Here is a 21,419-nt window from a genome sequence, read left to right on the forward strand (position 1 = left end):
TCTGGTGTCTGCTCCTCCGGAGTGTGGTAAATAACCCTCGGCCCTGTCACCGGGTGACATAGGTTTCAACATTATCGACATGTTTTTCTGTGTTGTCTGTTTATATTAATAAATATAATAAACTAATCTTAAAATATTAATAATTTTCTCTCACAAACGTATTGTTTAACTTTAAAAAACACAGTCTAATGAATTATGACAATGGATAGATGTCAAGTCAAGTCAGCTTTATTTATATAGCGCTTTTTAAAATTTTCATTGTTACAAAGCAGCTGTACAAGAAAACATTGACTATAAGCAAAACATATAAAGTTATGCAAGTCAAAACACAGGTCAAATATCAGACACACTATAAATTTCTATATGCAGTGTTAATAAAATAAGACTATAAAATTCTAGGGACCTAGAATGTGATGTGATTTTTTTAAGCTTTTAGCGTATGTCTCCATTAAATGGAATTACAAAGCTAGCATGAGTCAGAATATTATTTTTAAAACTCCAATTGTGTCCAGCTGAAGAAAAGACAAGGACATTATGAGATACTTTTCGTAGTTTCATATCTTTTTCATTGATAAGTTCAAGTACTATCAGATGATCAGGAGCAGGACTTTGGCAAAGCAGAAGCAGGCCTGGTGCAGTCGTCCCTCTTCCTTACTCACACTCTTCCACCACACCTTGATCTAAAACAAGACAGACACAAATGTCTTAGGAAACTAGATCTAGAAAACGATCAGGAGTAAAAAGCTGTTGCTTTATGGTGACATTTCTCTATTGTTGGGACTAAACTGCTTTAAATGGATAGTCATATCATTTATATCTTGTAATGTTACACATGCTTACAATGAGAAAAAATCTTTTAAATATTTATTATGAATTTAATAGGTCAAACAACATTAAAAGAAAGAATATAAAGGGTGATTGTGTTGGCCAAAACAAAAGCCAAATAGTGATACTAGTCACAACATTATAAACAGTGCGTGCATAATTATTATGCCAGTATAATATTAAATATAAGAAAATATTTGAAAATTGTCTAACAAGTGTTTAATCATAAAGTTTAGGGTAAGGTTAGGGGTGTAGGGCGTTACATTCCCAAGAAGTTACCATCATTTTAATAATTTTGATAAATATAATAATTTACTGTCATTTGCACAAAGTCCTGCTCCTGATGCAAGATGGGCTCGCATTTATAGTGTGGAAGAAGCAGGCGCTTGATGTGCTTCACACCCCATATGAAATTCACCAAACAAACCTGAAAAGTTGTTTTTGTTATTATTTTCAATAAACATTGCATATTAAAATGATAGGTGATTTTGTAAATTAAAATAAAATTGACTTTTAGCAGGGCTTGACATTAACACCCGCCAACCCACCAAATGCGGGTAGATTTTAGCTTTGGTCAGTAAAACAGCCACTTCCACTAGCCATGTTGGCGGGATTCATATATTTTTATAATTCCCCTACACCCAGAGTTTGATTATCAGAATGCGCAAAGTCTTCGTTATGAACGGAAAAGTCCAGTTGTTCATAAACGCAGCATATCGACAAAACGGCAAAAATATATATACACATATATACAGTGGGTAAGGAAAGTATTCAGACCCCCTTATATTTCACTCTTTGTTATATTGCAGCCATTTGCTAAAATCATTTAAGTTAATTTCTTATCTCATTCATGTACACACTGCACCCCATATTGACAGAAGAATACAGAATTGTTGACATTTGTGCAGATTTATTAAAAAAGAAAAACTGAAATATCACATGGTCCTTAGTATTCAGACCCTTTGCTGTGACACTTATATATTTAATTCAGGTGCTGTCCATTTCTTCTGATCATCCTTGAGATGGTTCTACACCTTCATTTGAGTCCAGCTGTGTTTGATTATACCGATTGGACTTGATTAGGAAAGCCTGTCTATATAAGACGTTACACCTCACAGTGCATGTTAGAGCAAATGAGAATCATGAGGTCAAAGGAACTGCCTGAAGAGCCCAGAGACAGAATTGTAGCAAGGCACAGATCTGGCCAAAGTTACAAAAACATTTCTGCTGCACTTAAGGTTCCTAAGAGCAAAGTGGCTTCCATAATCCTTAAATGGAAGATGTTTGGGACGACCAGAACCCTTCCTAGAGCTGGCCGTCCGGCCAAACTGAGCTATCGGGGGAGAAGAGCCTTGGTGAGAGAGGTAAAGAAGAACCCAAAGATCACTGTGGCTGAGCTGAAGAGATGCAGTCGGGAAATGGGAGAAGGTTGTAGAAAGTCAACCATCACTGCAGCCCTCCACCAGTCAGAGCTTTATGGCAGAGTGGCCCGACGGAAGCCTCTCCTAAGTGCAAGACACATGAAAGCCTGCATGATGGCCTGCATGATGGACTCCAAGATGGTGAGAAATAAGATTCTCTGGTCTGATAAGACCAAGATAGAATTAAGGCCAAAAAGTTCTATGCGGTATGTGTGTAGATAACCAGGCACTGCTCATCACCTGTCCAATACAGCCCAACAGTGAAGCATGGTTGTGCAGGATCATGCTGTGGGGGTGTTTTTCAGCTGCCGGGACAGGACGACTGGTTGCAATCGAGGGAAAGATGAATGCGGCCAAGTACAGGATATCCTGGATGAAAACCTTCTCCAGAGTGCTCAAGACCTTAGACTGGGCCGAAGGTTCACCTTCCAACAAGACAATAACCCCAAGCACACAGCTAAAATAACGAAGGAGTGGCTTCACAACAACTCTGTGACTGTTCTTGAATGGCCCAGCCAGAGCCCTGACTTAAAGCCAATTGAGCATCTCTGGAGAGACCTGAAAATGGCTATCCACCAACGTTTACCATCCAACCTGACAGAACTGGAGAGGAAATACTGGGCAAAGGGTCTGAATACTTAGGACCAAGTGATATTTCAGTTTTTCTTTTTTAATAAATCTGCAAAAATGTCAACAACATGATCAAGGTTTATTATTTTAGGTTTTATTTCAGAAAGGCAACAGTTACGTTTTAGTGGTAAGAATGAAACTACAATGATTACATCTTATGATAAATAAGTTAGCGCTGTTGCCTCACAGCAAGAAGGTCCCTGGAACGAGCAGGCGGGAGGCCTTTCTGTGTTGAGTTTGCATGTTCTCCTTGTGTCAGCGTAGGTTTACTCTGTCTACTGCACAGTCCAAAGACATGCAGGATAGGTTAATTGAGGATTCCAAATTGTCTCACCCCTGACATGTGTATGGATCGATTTGTGTCTAGAACAGACTGGTGTTTAGACTAACTAGTTCTCGCCATGAATTTAGCCTTAGATGGTGGAATGGCATTAAGAACAAAACCATAAATAAATAAATCATGTTTTTTAACTGAAATGAGACAACCTGGATGATGTGTGCGGTCGACAAATGCAACCACCAGAGGACAAAGCCTTTTAATATTTATTACAACAAAATTTTGGCCAGTTAAAATGCTGCGTGGCTAGAAACTTAGGCTAGTAAAAAAAGCACTAGCCAATCTTGGCGGTGAGCAAAAAAGTGGATATTACCCAACACTTAGTTTTGGTCACCCTCCACCTGTCAAACCAGAGTTATGCCTATAACTTGCATAATACTCATGCACACACTGTAATGTAGATAATGTATATACTCTCACAAATTAAAGTAATCAACTGATCATCATGTATAATATGTACATGATCACATCAGCATATGCATGTACCTGAAGAGACCGTATCTATTACAGTGGTCCAATTAGAAAGCTTTGTAACTGCCTTGGGTTTCCACTGCAATATTGTTGTTATGAAAGGATCATCTTGCTCAGTTTCTCCTTTCACCTATAGAATCCAGAGAATAACAGCATTTTACTTTCTTATATTATTCATCTTCAACAAACAAAGTGTGTCTGGCAAAACAAAGAGACATACCTGATCTATCTGGAGATACTCTCCATGCTGCGCACATCCATGGTTAAAGACATATTTCCCTGAACCAGATGGCTAGAAAATGTCAATAATACTTACAACATGGTAATTGTGTAAAAGAGGTACAACTATCTTTATTCAAGAATGGAGATGATATGGTATAGTAGTTCTCAGCTAGTTGTGCTTTTTGACGTTGGTTTCACATTGGACATCACATGGCAATCCAAAACACATTACCAAAAAACACCAACTTAAATATTGTGGCATTTTTATGCATATTTTATATAGATGAGATCGATTGCCGTTGACTACTTACATTTTGTTATATTAATTATAAATGTTTATATGGCTACTTGTCTTTTTAAATGTCATTTTATATGTGCATTGGATTTTCCCTGCTGTACAAGAAACTGTCAGAACAAGACTGCCGCCACATCCCTGCACCCATGAGAACAACTGAGTGTTACTTACATTATTATGAACAAAGTTTCCCTGATATCTATGGTTGAGATGGATAAGCTCTCCAGCTGTCTCAATTTTACCCATGATCCATGAGCCCATGTACTGAGAGTTTGTATCATGATATGTGTATGTACCTTGACCATGTCTAAAAGAAAAGAGGTAGATACATCTACTGCATAATTAAGCATGTTCTACATTTAAATGAATTAATCTTAATTCATTGTGCATATTTTCTAATATACATAGAAGAGACAGACTGTTAGATTCGATCAGTGAGAATTTGTATGCTGTTGAGCTACAGAGTTAAATTGCAACTTCACCTTTGATGACATAGCCATTCACCATTGTAAATATCTCCATTAGGGTATGTGTAAACACCGTGACCCTGACGCAGATCTTCCACCCAGCTTCCTAAGAAAGAGCCAATCCATAAAAACCTTTTGTCATTTTGGGGTTTTTGTTTTTTCCACTTTTGCTTTAAAGTCATGAAATCAAAACTAACCATTCTTGTTTTTATGGAATATTGCAGTTTGGATTATGCTATTTATCTAAACAGAAATATTTTTAAATGCTAATTATTATAATGCTATGTTTATTTTATAACTAAATGCTAAATTATAAATAAATTTAACTTTTCTGTGTTTTTTTATGTTTTTAACATTACATAGATTTAATCATACATTTTTGTACATGCATTTTGTAATGCAACAGTTGCATTTTGTTGTGTCTGACTGTTTACATGCACAATGTCGCCTACGGAACAACGCTCTCTTCCCCTCATTCATTTGCTATCCACTTTAATTAATCACTTCTCTTCCATACATTTTTTTTATTATTTCCTGGCTTGAAAAGATTTTGTTCTTCAAATAATGTGACAAAAACAGAGTATTTGTAAATGCACAAACCAGAAGCAATAATACACAACAAATGGAGAAGGAATGGATCTTCATAGAACATAAAATAATTTCCATGTCCCCATTTATTAGGAATATGGGTCATTTTCTATGAGACAATTCTGACCATATGGGTATTTAATCCACCAAATATTTACATCAGAGTTCACAGTATGATGAAAACATGGTAAAAACTTTATTTGTTTATTGTAAAGTTGACCATCCTGCATATTATTATTTTTTAAATAAAACAGCATATGTCTTACCTTCATATTTGGAGCCATCTGGATAATAAAATACACCTTGTCCATGTTTTAAATTCATATACCATTCTCCAATGTATCTGGCCCCATTTTTGAACTTGTATGTGCCCTAAATAAAAAGCACATAAGTGTTACCATAGGAGACCAAAGACTACGAAAGCATTCAATAGAGAATCGTTTTGGGCACAGTTACCCTGCCAGATCTCTTGCCGTTTTCATACGCTCCCTCGTAAGTGTCTCCCTTAGGTAACACAGACTTGCCTTGTCCATGTCTCTCTCCAATTTCATTTCTATCCCCCTCATACTCCTGCAACACAACTACGATGATCTACTGCAGCACAGTTGAACAACTGTGAATCAAACAATAACCATTAAACCACTCACCCCCAAGGAACCTTGCTCGTCATCAAACTCTTCGGATCCAACGTCTGACATTTTAAAGTTAAGGCTGATGAGCAGATTAAATGGAACAGCGAACTTTCGGTTCAGCGTTGTTGACTGTTACCATAGAAACGACGCCGAACAGTTCACCCGGCTCTGGTTCATCCTTGCTGGAAAATTGTATCCTGTTTTCAAAATAAAGCATTTATTATAAAATATCATTATCTTAATTTTAAAATAAGCATATAGATAACGTCTTAGAGAATGAAGAGTGCAGAGCTGTAATGTTGGCAAATGGTTGCTACTGTATATATTTAATGTAGTATCATTATGATTTGTTTAACATGGTTTCGCCAATATTTCTTTCTTGTAATTGTTTTGTTTATTCATTTAGTTCGCTTACATATAGTATTATAGTATTAAATGGTTATTAATTATTATTATTAGTAGTAGTAGTAGCAGCACTAGTGGTAGTAGTAGTAGTAGTAGAAGTGTGACTTTTATTTTGACAGGATTTCAACTCGTAAATAACAGGCACACAAGAAACCTCGTGAGTGATCAGTTGACACTTAGAAAGTCATGTGATCTGTTTCGTCTAAAACAAGGATGTGATACTAAAAGCTACACGTCTGCGATGTCGACAGTATACTACTGTTTCAGTACCAATATTCTGACATGAATCATATAATTTACGCTGTTCTTCTTTTGTGGATTCTGGTTTTACCATGTAGTGTTCATGGAACGCACGTCTGGCCAGTGCCTTACAAGTAAGCAAGCTGCAGACAAAGTAGCACAACATTTATTTATTTAATGTTAACGTACTTAATTCATTTAAATTGTTTAAAACGATCTTATTTATGTCGGATTAATTCCGTTGTTTGACTATAAATTGACTTCTCAGTGTCCTTTCTGTAGTTTAGGAGGCATACGTGGAAGTTTGTTAAATGTTTATAAATGCACTAAACTAATTAACTGTTCACTTTTTGGGGATAAAACCCAACCTTAGGATAAAAAATATAGACGCGCGCATGCCTTGACTATTCCTTGTGTCTGTTAAAAGTCAAGGAAATCTCTCACTGCTTGTTAATCAATAGCTTTTTGGTAACTTAAATTATGATTAATTTGTACAAGCTATCGATTAGTTTTGTAATAGAGTATTCTACTGATTCTTCCTATTAAAGAGCAATACTAAATATACAAGAGAAAATAAGACAGGTCTCTTAAAATGAACAACTACTTGTTACTTTGTAAGATTTTTTTTATTGCTGAAATTGCATACATATCTGTGAAAACTTATCCTATTTAGTACATTACATTGCCGTATTGCATTCATAATGCAATATACACTGAACAAAATCATAAACGCAACACTTTTTGTAAATGTAAATGTTTTGCCCCCATTTTTCATGAGCTGAACTCATTGATCTAAGACTTTTTCTATGTCCCCAAATTTCATATTTCTCTCAAATATCGTTCACAAATCTGTCTAAAAATGTGTTGACCACTTCTCCTTTTCCGAGATACTCCATCCAACTCACAGGTGTGGCATAAAGATGCTGATTAGACAGCATGATTATTGCACAGGTGTGCCTTAGGCTGGCGACAATAAAAGGCTACTCTAAAATGTGGAATTTTACTGTTTTGGGGGGTCCGGGGATCTGAAAACCAGTTAGTATCTGGTGTGCAGGGCTGGTCTGATAATATGGCATACCGGGCAAATGCACGGTGGGCCGACGCACTTGGGGGCCGATATAATATAATATTTTTAATCGGCCAACGACCGGCCCATAAAGCAGGGACAGTGGCCCATTGGTTCATTTTCCATACTGACACTGTGCTGGCCCAATCATCTCTTAACAGGCTCCACCCCTCCCCCTCCGTTTCTTGTGTCAGATCCAGTCAGTGTCTTATAGAGTGTTCACACCAAACGCAGCAAATCGCGCTATTCGCGTGTAGTTGGAAGCTTGAACATTTTGCGTTTACTCGCTTCATTCGCTTGTGAAATTCGCGCCATTCGCACGTGAAATTCACGTCATGGAAGGCGGCTTTCCGTCTAATTGCGAAATGGCGCACATGGATTTTGTTGAGAGGGTAGCTTCGCATTATGTGCTATGGAAGGCTGAAGAACGACGAAGGACTCGTTCGGCGCCGTGTCTGGGTCCATCAAATCCTTCAGAGGCGCAGTCCTCAGCTCGCTATGTCATAATCACGTCCGTAGAGCAAGCTCCTGGTTGGTAAACGCGGCGCGCGAATCACGCAAACTATGGGAAGCCAAACAATCCAAAAGTGGGACGAGACAGCGGGGTATTACAGAGCTCGCGCCGCGCTGACATGTCATCTGTGTGATTCAACGGACCGTGCCGCGCAGCCGAGTCGTCAGCGCACACGGACATGTTTCCCAGCGCTGCGCCGACCAATTTAAACAGCGCAAACCGTACACTCAAATGTACAATAAAGAAACCCCTCATTCCTTAAAAACATTTACATTGGTTCTCTGCTGAAGTCTAAAAGTTTTTCCCTAGAGAAGACAAAGCATAATCTTTTTTTATTATTATCTTTAATAGTTTTACAAGTAAACGGTAGCGTTGTGCATCGATACTTTGAAGAACTGCCCATATGTATAGACTCTATACTATAGAGGCTACGGAAAGACCTGTACAAAGCAGAAACTTAAATGACTTCTAATATCGTAGTCTTGAGGAGCACGCCAACCTCCTGGAAATTATATAGGACAGTTTACATGTTCAGGTAATACATTTTATTATTGTAGTACGTTTTGTGCCTAGCCATTTTGTAAATGAGTGGCGCCAAATGAATTTGTATATGTTTAAATTGGTCAGCGCAGCGGATTGGTTGGCGCCACGCTGCCCATTGGTTGGCACTAGGAAATTTAATCGCGCAGATGACATGTCAGTGCGGCGCGAGCTCTGTAATACCCCGCTGTCTCGTCCCACTTTTGGATTGTTTGGCTTCCCTTACTAACGAGCGATTCGCGCCAATCACACCGCAAGTAGGTGTAGGTCTATCACCAGGGAGTCAGTCAAGAGAGAGTCGGCACACTGGTCCACTTGCACTGGTCCACGGCACTAAGTTCTCTGCTTTGTAGGTTTTTTGGGGAATGGAACAGTGGATATGCATATCTACAGGGGCCGCATGGATGGTGTACTGGTTGGTTGTGTCCGACCGATTGTGGTTGGCCGGTCTGCGCAAAAATGCCAGGGCCCTTTTTTTGTCAGTCCAGCCCTGCTGGTGTGATCACCATTTTCCTCACGCAGTGAAACACATCTCCTTCGCATTGAGTTTATCAGGTTGTTGATTGTGGCCTGTGGAATGTTGGTCCACTCCTCTTCAATGGCTGTGCGAAGTTGCTGGATATTAGCAGGAACTGGAACAAGCTGTCGTATAAACTGGATTTGGCCACTCAAGTCGGTTACGCAGTCAGGTCAAGACCCTGATGAGGATGATGAGAATTCAGATGAGCTTCCTGAAGACGTTTTCTGAGATTTTGTGCAGAAATTCTTTGGTTATGCAAACCGATTGTTGCAGCAGCTGTCCGGGTGGCTGGTCTCAGACGACCTTGGAGGTGAAGATGCTGGATGTTGAGGTCCTGGGCAGGTGTGGTTACACGTAGTCTGCGGTTGTGAAGCCAGATGTACTGCCAAATTCACTGAAACGCCTTTGGTCTCCTGTTACCTGTGAATTGAATGTTCATTTCTCTACCATGAGCCGGCTGGATATTCCTGCAGTCAGCATGCCAATTGCCAAAACTTGCGACATCTGTGGCATTGTGCTGTGTGATAAAACTGCACATTTTAGAGTGGCCTTTTATTGTGGTGTGATGTGTGCAATAATCATGCTGTCTTGATATGCCACACCTGTGAGGTGGATGGATTATCTCGGCAAAGGAGAAGTGCTCTCTAACACAGATTTAAACATATTTGTGAACAATATTTGAGAGAAATAGGCCATTTATGTACATAGAAAGAGTTTGATCTCATGAAAAATTGGGGAAAAACCAAAATTGTTACGTTCATAATTTTGTTGAGTGACATACAAATGTATAAATAAGAAACATTAATAAAAATAGAAAGAATAATTTCAAAGGTAAACCACTAACTTCATCTTATGCATGATGCATTTAGTTTATTGTATTAGTTTAAGTAAATTTTTTTACTATAAAATAGTAATATATTTGTCCAGTTAACCAGACTTTTATTTTGTAGTAAACGTTATTAATAAAAATGTTTTGGCATAAAGATAAATTATGCTTACATAGACCCAGAACAACCCAGTAAATTTCATATTCATTAAATCTGAAAAATAAGCTGTTCACTTTATAAGCAGCAGCACATTAAAACATTCTGTTGAAATTGACCGCAGAGACACCCTTTTGCACTTGTACATTGATTGGTTCCACCAAAAAACATTTTGGAGTTTTTGTACTAAACCTGCAGGGCAACCAACTAATAGTGAATAACAGTAATCTAGTCTTTATGTCGTGAATGCTTGAATTAACTTCTCTGCATCTGATGGTGACAGCATATGACAATTTAGATATATTCTTAAAATGGAAATACACAATTCTACAGGTGTGTTTACATGGCTCCCAAATGACAGATTACTATAGAATAAAACACCAAGAATCTTTGCTAACGATAAGGGTTTTATGGAGCATCCATCAAAAGTTAAGCGGTATTCTTGGTTGTTACGTATGGCGGTTTTCGGTCCAATAAAGTAACACTTTATTGTTTAGTAATAAAAAGTTGTTCCTCATCCAGTTTTTTATATTGACTGCATTCCATTATTCGATGGAACTGCTGTGTTTCATGAGGCTTCGAGGAAAAAAGTTGCGTAACAGCATAACTCCGTGTCCCTTAATTATATCTCCTAGAGGTTGCAAAATACATAGTTAACTGGTCTTCAATGCGGCACGCATTACTTAATAACTATTAATTGGTGGAATTTCATGTTTTGGCTTTCATAACGTCACATGTTGGTCTTGCTTCTGTAAAAATAAGAAAAAAATAATAATTGCGCCTGGGAAATCTTAGAAATTTGGTTGATTTGACATGGAATGACCCAGCTTTTTATACTGCATATCTCATGCAACAACACATCTCTTTTTAGGAGACTTGACAGACGTCCTGATGTTGAACCTTACTGCCAGGCTTTATATCCATTCTGCCCCACTGGAGATCCAGACGGCCAGATGCCATGGATGAAAGCTTCTGATACCATCTCAGTGTTCAGGCTTCAGGCTCCTGTGTGGGAGTTCAAATATGGTGACATGTTGGGAAAGTTTGTAAGTGCATTTATTAAATAGAAGGCCTGTTTTCTGCATGCTATATTACATTTAGTCTAATCATGAGTTTTGTACTGTTCAGCATATCATGCATGATGCCATTGGCTTTGCAAGTGCAGACACTAGAAGAAACTTTACTATGGAGTGGTATGAGCTATTCCAGCTTGGTAATTGCACTTTTCCACATGAAAGAGAAAATGTAAGTGCACCATTTTGGTGTAACCAAGGAGCTGCATGCTTCTACGAGGGAATAGATGACATGCACTGGAAACAGAATGGGACTCTGGAGAAAATAGGAGAGATTTCAGGTAAATCTAATTTCAAATATAGGCTTTACATCCACAAAATATTTAAAGATCAGACACAAATTATGTTTCTTTCAAGGCTTAATAAATATGGTGTGACTTGTTTTTATTTTCTTTAGACTTCTTGCTTTCTGATTAAGTTTCCTTTCATTAGGTGAGATGTTTAATGAGATGGCCCAGTGGGTTCAAGACGACAATGAAACAGGTGTATATTATGAGACTTGGACTGTGAAAAGAGACCCTGGAGCCAATGCTACAACATGGTTTGAATCATATGATTGTTCCCAGTTTGTACACCGTACATATAGGAAATTATTGGAGCTGGGTGCCGTTCTGTTGAGCAAAACCCAAACCAATTATACAAAGATCTATTTGTACAGTGGAGAGCCTGTGTATTTGGGAGATGATGCTATTTTTCAACAGTCTTCAACAAAAGATCTTGCTACAGATATCAAGAAGTTTTATCATTCATTTCGCCCTCACCAGTCAGTTTTGGAAGTTATTATTAGTGTCTTTGAAGCTTATGAAGAGACAATCCTTGAGAAGACCTTCTATTTGTACTACAACTCTGCATATTGGAAATTGCAGATGAAACAGCCCTACTTAAGAATAACCTACGAGGAGATCCCCTTACCATAATGCCATACCAGAATATGATCTACTATTTTTATTTTCTATAAAAAAAAATCAATTTTCATTATCACTACCACATTATCACCAGATAACTTGGCATAATAAAAGCAATGTTTACCTATATTGTGTTGTACATTGTTAACAAAATACTGATTTGTGAACCTGAAAATATTTTCTTATGTAATAGTGTTGTTCTTGCTGCTTTAACTCTTGCTGTAAATGTGACTTGATATCATTAAACAACATTCAGATATGTCTGCATAAATGTTTAGTTTGCCTATATTTAAACATCAAATACCTTATCATGTTTTACAATGCAAATAAATACAATCCTTCTGATTAAAATGTTCACAAGCAGACAATGCTCATTTGATATATATATCAAAATCAAAAAGTTTAAAATCATTTGCTGTCATACAGAATAGCCAGGTTAACAAGTGTGATGTTTAAAACCAAGTTTTTGTTTTAAGAATTATCTAATGACAGAACATCTCACCTCCAAATAATAGTGAATAATTTTATCCTGAAAAAATATCCCAAAAATTAATTAAACATGTTTTTTAAATGGAATGTTTAGTTATTCCAAAGCATAGTTCCGTTTAACACGATACAATTGTGTTTGAATATAAAACCTAATACAATGGTGTTCCAGTTTTTTCAAATTGCTTACACACAATTTTTTAAACGTTTTTCTCAAAACTTCACAAACAATACCAAAAAACACACGCACGGAACTATTTCGCTTCTAAAAAAATATTTTTGCGTAGTAACCCTGCACCCAAACATAAAATAATTAGCCACATACACAGCAAACTACACACAGATGTGAACAATGTAAAACACTTCTCTCTTGTGTCTTTTCCAGTGTGCTGTGAAGTGCACAGGAATTTGTCATAGCACTCGCACTAGATTTACACATTCACGCTGTATATACAGTGAGGGAAATATTGATCTGATCCCCTGCTGATTTTGTAAGTTGACTGCTTACAAAAAATAAAGGGTCCATCATTTTTATCGTAAGGTTTATTTTACAGTAAATGTCCTAGCCAGTTTCTAGAGCCTAGTCCTATAGAAAATCTGTGAATATTTATGGTTCGCTTTTTGTGCATATGTGAATTTTATATGTGAATGTTTGTGAAACTTTACATTAGTCCTCTACAACATTAGGAAAATTAGACCTTTCCTTTTGGAGCACTCTACGCAAGTCCTAGTCCAGGCTCTTGTCCTGTCCAAACTGGATTATTGCAATGCGCTTCTGGCTGGACTTCCTGCTTGCACAATCAAACCTCTCCAGATGATCCAGAATGCGGCGGCAAGAGTGGTCTTCAATGAACCGAAGAGAGCGCATGTAACTCCGCTCTTCATCAGGTTACACTGGCTCCCTGTTGCCGCCCGCATAAAGTTCAAAGCTTTGCTCCTGGCCTACAAGACCAACACCGGATCTGCACCATCGTATCTCCACTCGCTAATGCAGATCTATGTTCCTGCCAGATCACTGCGGTCTGCAAAGGAACAACGACTAGTGGTACCATCCCAAAAAGGAAAAAAGTCGCTCTCCCGTACCTTCTCTGGATCTGTTCCACATCTTTAAAAAACGCCTAAAAACGCATCTCTTCCGTCAACACGTCGCTGATTGATTTTTCCTAATTCTCTTCCCTTTCCTTCTTAAAAAAAAAAAAAAAAAAAAATTACTAACCTCACTATTCTTAGCTTTTTATACTGTGCTAGGCTTTAATGGACTAGTTTGATGCACTTATGTATTTTGTTGCCTATGTTGTTATAATTGCTTTCAATGTTTCCTCATCTGTAAGTCGCTTTGGATAAAAGCGTCTGCTAAATGACTAAATGTAAATGAAACTCTATATTTATTTGCGGATTATAGTTTATTTATTCCGAATATTGCAATAATTCTGATCACATACCCATGTGAGGGATGATAATTGTTTAAATTACATTTAAAAAATATATTTTAACAACGTGACTGTTTGGTCGTTAGGACGTGCTCATCACGTCCCAGAAATGTTATTTGGTACGTCGCTGCGACAAGTATGGTACGTTCCAGGTATGTCGTCAGGGGATAAACTCTATCTCCCAACAACGTCCAATGTTACGTCGTCAGGACGAATATGGAAATCACAAAGTTATTGTGGTACGTACGTCATGTCAACGAATATGGTCCGCTCCAGGTACGTTGTCACAACGTAACTGTGTTAGCTGGGAATAACATTTACATTTCATAACACATCAATGTCTTAGGATATACTTGCAGCACAAATACATTGTGTCTCTAGACTTGAAAATGAATCGCCGATAGCTGGAGCCGAAACATAACTGTACTCCACATAAGTTGTAAATGATTGAAATCCGTTGAGAAATTGTTTTTTATCCAGATAAACCGCAGAACCGCCATTCACTTGCATGTGTTTGTAGATGAAGGTTGCCACCCCTAATATGGCAGTGCCGTTGACGTACGATCCAGCAGCCAACAAGAAAGTTATTTCTTATGTCTATGGTCACAACTCGATGCGTTCTGGGGTTATGGCTTGAGGGACTGGGCAGGTTACACTTCAGTATAGGGTTCAATTCTCACTATAAACTATTTGTTATTAGCATGCCTATTAATTTTAAAATGGCTATTTATTAATACTTATCCTGCATGACCATCCTCTACATCCCTAATCCTACCCAATACCTAAACCTAATAACTACCTTACTAACTATTAATAAGCAACAAATTAAAAGTTTATTGGGGAAAAAGTCATAGTTAATGGTTTGTTAATAGCGAGAATTGCCCCCTATACTGAAATGTGACCCTGGGCATGCGCACTTCAATACCGCATAATTTACTGTTAATAACTATTTTCTTATTGTAAGGTTAAGTTTAGCGTCGTGGTAGGTGTTGGCTAATGCAATTTATTGTAATTTTATGGCAAGATTTTGCATCATTCCTGCTGTAGCTGTATCCAATCTGGCCACAACCCGTTAAGGGGCACATTCTTGCTCAAAACGGTGTCATGTAAAATTCAGTCCCATACTAATGTACTGACATACTAATTGTTCTTTCGATTAATATTAGGACGGATAGTATGCTGATTGGAATGCAGAGCCAGTTTGTCATGAAAGGTGTCATGAAAAACCTCATCTACGCAGGGGTGGACAGTAACGAAGTAAAGTACTTAAGTACAGTACTTACCTGAGTAATGTACTTAAGTACACCTCACTCACTTAGACTCCCGCAATTGACTGTTTTCTCCCACTCTCACGCCACATATAATTTTTTTCATGTAGGATCGCATCCACCATTTTTCTGTGCTGTTAATAACATTTGTGATAGAAATGCCTAAAAGCCATTGAGTAGACCTCAATGTTAAAATAAGGTGGCCACATTGACCAATCAAATGTAAGAATGCGGGAGTAACTGTTGACCGAGCCGGTGTGTTGACCAAATAAAATCAAAGAAGACAGCTAAGATTCGAGTGCAAACAATTCAACGCATGATGTTAGAGTCCAAACATTCAATATTTTAACATTTTTTAACAATAGAAATGTTTAGCGGTAGTATCCACTGATGCAAATGACAAAACGCCATTTTAAATGGGAAATATGTAATTTACGTGATTTGTGTAATGTAAACATATGTTGTGTACACACATATGTCAATATTTCTGGTTTCATTTCAGAAAGGCAACGGTTAAAATTTAATTACAACTATTACGTTGATTTTATAATGTTTTTAGCTAAAATGAGACAACCTCGATGATGAATGCTGGACAAATGTGACCTCCGGAGGGCACATCTCTTATTTGGTCTGTGGCTCAAAATTTAAAGGAACAGTTCATTACTAAAAAGCTCTTTTTGAGAACTCAGAAGGGTCAGAAACAAGCCTTTTGGACTGAAAACTGCTTTTTGTGATCCCCAAGTTTACCATTTTTCTATATACTAACCAAACTTTAATTAAGCTATTTTTTATATATAACCACAGTAACAAAAATTTACCATAGTTTCATTATAGCAGTTATAGTTTATATTGTAGTTAAACTATGGAAATACAAATGATAATAAATCAAACAAACACATGGCTTCTTATACAAGAACCTTACTACTTACTGCTAACTTGCTGCTAAAACTGGCCACGGAGCAGTTCCCAGCTCCGCTGCTCCTCGCACCAGCGTCACGACCAAGACGATCGTCTGTCTCCCAGTGCGGCCTGCACCTCCATGGCCACCTGAACTGCACTTTCCACCCCTCCCTGATATGCGTGGGCTGTGGGAGAAAGTTTAGTTATTGGAGAAGGCGGTCGGTGTGGCACTGTCCTCTTGCTTGATCCAGGTTTCAGTAAGTGCTAAAAGAGAAAGACCAGAATGTTTAGCAATAGCTTTGATGAAATCTGCTTTGTTTACAGAAGATTGGCAGTTCTATAAACCAATAGGAAAGGTAATTGAGGTAGTTGTGGATACTGAAAGATTATTAGCATCACGATGCCTTCTACGTGACACAGGTCATTTCAAGTTGAAGTTGACATTAGGGATTTGAAAACACAAAGTCAAAAGCGGAGATTAAGAAATATAAAGACAAAGTAAAGAAGAGAATAGATAGAAGTACAAAAAGTTAATACCTAATACCGTTTTCTTCAGGATCTGAATATTCTTGAAAAAAGAACACAAAGAATGTCCTTCTCAGCTGCCATAGATGCAACTCTTGCGTCATCAGAACAGTGTTCAATGCACCACCTTTTCCTTTAAAAGTTTTTGCAACGTTTTGTCGGGGCTAAACACAGCCCAGGTGCTGCACAATTTTTCCTAAGCATGTGCAAAAGCACATCTACTACGACAGTTGATCTGTGGATGTGCTCGATTAAATTCCTGGGCTGCATCCGAAAGCTCTAAAATGCTGCCTTCAAGGCACGTCCGAATCCAACTTTGTCTCCTGAGCATATTTTTCCTGCCGTTAGGGCTGTTTCCCCATTCATTATCTCATTAGGTTTCACAACGGTTACACATCTCTCACACATTTGCTCTCCTTCTTAAACCCTCTGTTTTCTCGTCTTGTGTCGGATCCCCCGCAGTTGAGTCATTCTGTTGCCGCTCTACTCTCCGTGTCTATGCCTTGGATTACCCTGTTCCTGTGCACCATGTCCTTTCGTTTTGAGGACTTATCATTATCACCTTTTGTTTGTGTTGTCCCCCTTGCTGGAAGGTTTTGCTTTGCTTCCTTGTTTGATTTTTACTGTGTTTTCCCATCGTGGGTTTTTGTGTTTGTCCTTTAAGTGTCTTTCAGTTAACCCCTTGCTGTCTGCACCTGGGTTCTGTCTTGCATTACGTGACACTGTGAGTGTCAGTGGCGGCTCCAGACAATTTTGATTGGGGTGAAATGGGGTCCTGGTCATTTCAAGGGGGGTCTCGTGAAAACCAACAAAAAATACAGTGGACACGGCTAATAACTGCATATTAATGCTAGTAAACAAATAAAACAACACAGCATATCAACTACTTTGGTTTTAATTAATTAATCAATTGTAGTTTGCAAAAAATATGCTCAGACTTTAATTGCCATAGCCACACCCAGTCCGCTGCTAGCCATATTGGTGCCCTAAGCATAATTCCATTATGATGCCCCCCCACCTTGAAATAAAAAATAGTTTTTGCTTTTTATTACCAAACATATAACTCAATACCAGTAACACAATAGCAGCATCACAGTGTAAAACCTAAGAACACTAAATAGCGAAAGTAAAATCTTCAATGCAGGGACGTGCACAGGAATTTTGAGGGGCAGTTGCTCTGACCTGAAAAAGGGCACCCCCCCAAAAAAACAACAACTCACAGGCAATATGAAGGACTTAGAATAACAGGGTCTTTAATAAAAAATATATGTAAAGAAGTAAAACACTGAAATACAGCACTCAATCACCTTAACTAGTACAATTAATAACACAGAAAACATCCCTACATCAATATCCCTATCAAAAAGTATCCTGAATTGTCTCTCCTGAATCCGCCTCTTTTCAGTGGGCATCTTGGCTTCAAACAATACCCAAAATTGTGATAGGATTTAGGCATTTAACCATTTTGAATAAAAAAATTAATGTGATGCATTACTTCCATCATTCATTCTTCTTCCTAAAACAAAACCTGAGAAACTAACTATCAGCAGACACTTAGTTTGCCTAATGCCTACCTAGCAACAACAAATAGTAGCCTAGGCTGCTTGTCTGCAAGCAGTAGCGGCTCCAGACAATTTTGATTGGGGGGTCAATGGGGGGTCCTGGTCATTTAAAGGGGGGTCTCATGAAAACCAACAGAAAATACAGTGGACACGGGTAATAACTGCATATTAATGCTATAAACAAATAAAACAACACAGCATATCAACTACTTTGTTTTTAATTAATTAATCAATTGTTGTTTGCAAACAATATGCTCGAACTTTAATTGCCATATCCACACCCAGTCCCGCTGCTAGCCATATTGGTGCCCTAAGCATAATTCCATTATGATGCCTCCCCCCACCCTGAAATTTGCCAGTTTAACTTTTTATTACCAAACATATAACTCAATACCAATAACACAATAGCAGCATCGCAGTATAAAACCTAGGAACACTAAATAGAGAAAGTAAAATCTTCACAGCTTTGCTGACTTTGTCAAACATATGTATAGCCAACACACACTACACATTTGAAAGTGCAAACTTTTCTTCAGTAAACAGAATTAGTAGCAGCACATCCACATTTCCCGAATTTAAGTTAATTAAACATGGACATACCTGCATGTGATGCACGGTCATCATCTCGCAGTTTCTTCTTCTTTCTTTTCTCTGATCCTGACTCCTAATGTCTTTTCGGGGCCATTTCCAAATAAGTTGCCTAGACTACCGTCTGTCACACTGCGTCAGGCGGACGCGCCATCAACCGGCGCTGCCGCGCGGACCGTACATGGGCGGGTGGTGGTGATATGGGATTGTTCGGTCGTGTTTTTTTTACATATACATGGCTAAAATGTGCCCGCCTAATCATTTTTCTATAGCCTTGTGAAATAATATTAGATTTGTAAAAATGTTTTTCATTATGCTATTTTGGTGTCGCCTCAGCACTTAACTTGGCGTTAAGTTAACGTCACACGTCACTCAAAATGCAAACGTAATAGCTCATTTGCATAGCCCGTCCTTTTCTAGGTTGCGGGCTCTACGGCAAGTTAATGGTTAATTTGACTGCAGTGAATGATGTTTAATACTTTAGGGGAAAATCTTGGTATTAAAAAATGAACAATACATTTCTGACGTTATAATTAGCTATTAATGTTACCTGTCTACACCTGTCTACAATACTTTGTTCTCCATGCTCTGGTGATGCTTCCAACAAACAATCAAGTTGTGAATTTATGCGATCCCTTATTGCAGATAGGCGTCTTCTAAAATGATGATTAGGTTCTGTAGACATAATAAGAATGAATTGAACTCCTGACTTTATTTTAAATCAATCCCTTTGACCCGCGCTTTTGCAAAACTGGATGCTCCGACTTGCCGTAGAGCCCGCAACCTAGAAAAGGACGGGCTATGCAAATGAGCTATTACGTTTGCATTTTGAGAGACGTGTGACGTTAACTTAACGCCAATCGGCGTGCGGCGTTATTTAAACGCGTGGCGGCGTGTGACGTTAGTTTAGCGTCAAGCGGCGTTTATTTAACGCCTGGCGGCGTTAAGAAATCGGCGTTTCAATATTAATACGGCGATTAAAAGCACGCGTTTTCTGACCCTGTTGGCTTTCCATAACAGCGCGTGGTAGCGGCGGCGTTTGCCACACCCATGACAGAAAACATATTTACAATCCAAACGAACTAAGCGTGTATGATTTAAATTGAGGCTGTCTTGGTTTCTCGGCTGGGCAATGGATTAAATCCCCAGTTAAATCCTCTCCGCCGTCAGGATTCCCACCATCTGTGCTCGCTGTAGCGCTCGATGAGGCGCCATTTCTTTCCATCTGCTCACCTGTCTCTTCCGCCCTTTTTTAGGTATGACAAAACGATCCATTTTTTAGCTTCAAGAAAAGTGCGTAGCAGCTCTTGCGGTCGCGCGACAGCGCCTTGAACGCAATGACGCAAGACGCAGCGGCAGCGGCAGCAACGTTCATAGGGCGTCGCATTGATTCTGATGTTTATATTTTTTTATATGTCGATTAAATTATTAATTATTATTGTTCTGCGTAGTTTGAAGAGAACGATTTTTAAATCTTTATCCTGGATATATATTTTAATATATATCAAATATTTTTTAATCAGGAAGGGGTGGGGGGTCTAATGGGGGGTCAAGGCGTTTTTTGGAAGGGTCTTGAGACCCCCCAAGACCCCCCCTGGCGCCGCCCCTGTCTGCAAGCTATCTGTCTTATTATTTAGGCTAAAAGTCGCAAACTCAGCCTGGATTTATGAAGATTTTAATTCATTTCATAAAACTTGATGATGATCGTTCGTTTGTTATACATCACAAACTCACCTTTTCTGACAACGTAATGGTGGCCATTTCCATAACAGCAAAAAGGAGGACACTCAACATTTAGTGAGGCAAGAATAATTGCATAGGACTCTGGTGTACTCGTAACTACAATACAATTTTGTGCATCATATCGATGGTCTCATTATACAGTGATTCTGAAACAGTCTACTCTTTTCATTGCCAGACAATTTTTTGAAAAAATATTTGACCTGAAGATGTACCTGCAGCTCGTCGGTTCGTCCTTGACTACAAACGTCCACTTCACAGCGACATCCATGAAAACTGTCTCTACTGCCTTTTTATATAAAGTTGCGCTCTTTTGTCCATTCCGGATTAAATGATGTCTCACGTTTCAGCACGTTACCGTTATGATGTGACGAAGCCAGCACGTGGACTCCACTTCCACGTCGTGGAGGCTTGTTTACGTTTTTAACCAATGATATATCAGGTATTTATTTGACACCTCTTTTCGCCAATCATTTGTTTGACCGGAGATCTTACAGCGTCAGACGCTGCTGCTCGGCTCAGCAACTACTCTTGGAGAGCGGAGCTACAATTTCTCCTGGTGCAAGAGTCAAAGGTAAGAAAAAACGATTTGATCTCATAAGTGACTTGTTGTTCTTGCACATAACCATGTTACTTTTGTTCCTTGCATTGATAATAAAATCAAGTTTGTAAATGTCTGGTTTCAATATGTTTAGAAACGTATTCATTTCTAAGCAAACTTATTGAAGCAGAAGCGAATATCTAAATGTCAGTATCCTTGCTACTAGGTCTTTACAATAATAATAG

The 21,419-nt window shown here is 38.4% G+C and overlaps 2 protein-coding genes across 2 annotated transcripts; one reads left to right on the forward strand and one right to left on the reverse strand.

Annotated features, from left to right (window-relative positions):
- Positions 1-208: 208 nt before the first annotated feature.
- rsph1 (radial spoke head component 1) lies at positions 209-6,052 on the reverse strand. The gene is made up of 8 exons (XM_079463886.1): positions 5,904-6,052; positions 5,713-5,826; positions 5,523-5,628; positions 4,684-4,774; positions 4,373-4,508; positions 3,905-3,976; positions 3,700-3,814; positions 209-680 (listed from the first exon to the last, which is right to left on the reverse strand). Exons 1-8 carry the CDS (start codon positions 5,952-5,954, stop codon positions 652-654), a joined length of 714 nt encoding a protein of 237 aa, XP_079320012.1. The 5' UTR covers positions 5,955-6,052; the 3' UTR covers positions 209-651.
- Positions 6,053-6,410: 358 nt separating this feature from the next.
- On the forward strand, positions 6,411-12,496 carry cln5 (CLN5 lysosomal BMP synthase). Its single transcript, XM_079463793.1, has 4 exons — positions 6,411-6,667; positions 11,028-11,202; positions 11,285-11,510; positions 11,662-12,496. Exons 1-4 carry the CDS (start codon positions 6,576-6,578, stop codon positions 12,144-12,146), a joined length of 978 nt encoding a protein of 325 aa, XP_079319919.1. The 5' UTR covers positions 6,411-6,575; the 3' UTR covers positions 12,147-12,496.
- The last annotated feature ends 8,923 nt before the right edge of the window (positions 12,497-21,419 follow it).

Source organism: Barbatula barbatula, assembly GCF_947034865.1.
Source record: "Barbatula barbatula genome assembly, chromosome: 9".
In the NCBI taxonomy this organism is placed as follows: Eukaryota; Metazoa; Chordata; class Actinopteri; order Cypriniformes; family Nemacheilidae; genus Barbatula; species Barbatula barbatula.

Excerpts from the sequence above, each read along its gene's own strand:
- rsph1 (XM_079463886.1), bottom strand. The coding sequence starts at position 5,954 with ATGTCAGACGTTGGATCCGAAGAGTTTGATGACGAGCAAGGTTCCTTG. Across the intron at positions 4,775-5,522 it reads AGATGGCTCCAAATATGAAG|GAAGCTGGGTGGAAGATCTG; the intron begins GTAAGACATATG and ends GCTCTTTCTTAG. Across the intron at positions 3,977-4,372 it reads GAAACTTTGTTCATAATAAT|CCATCTGGTTCAGGGAAATA; the intron begins GTAAGTAACACT and ends GACATTTTCTAG.
- cln5 (XM_079463793.1), top strand. The coding sequence starts at position 6,576 with ATGAATCATATAATTTACGCTGTTCTTCTTTTGTGGATTCTGGTTTTA. Across the intron at positions 6,668-11,027 it reads GTCTGGCCAGTGCCTTACAA|GAGACTTGACAGACGTCCTG; the intron begins GTAAGCAAGCTG and ends ATCTCTTTTTAG. Across the intron at positions 11,511-11,661 it reads GAAAATAGGAGAGATTTCAG|GTGAGATGTTTAATGAGATG; the intron begins GTAAATCTAATT and ends TCCTTTCATTAG.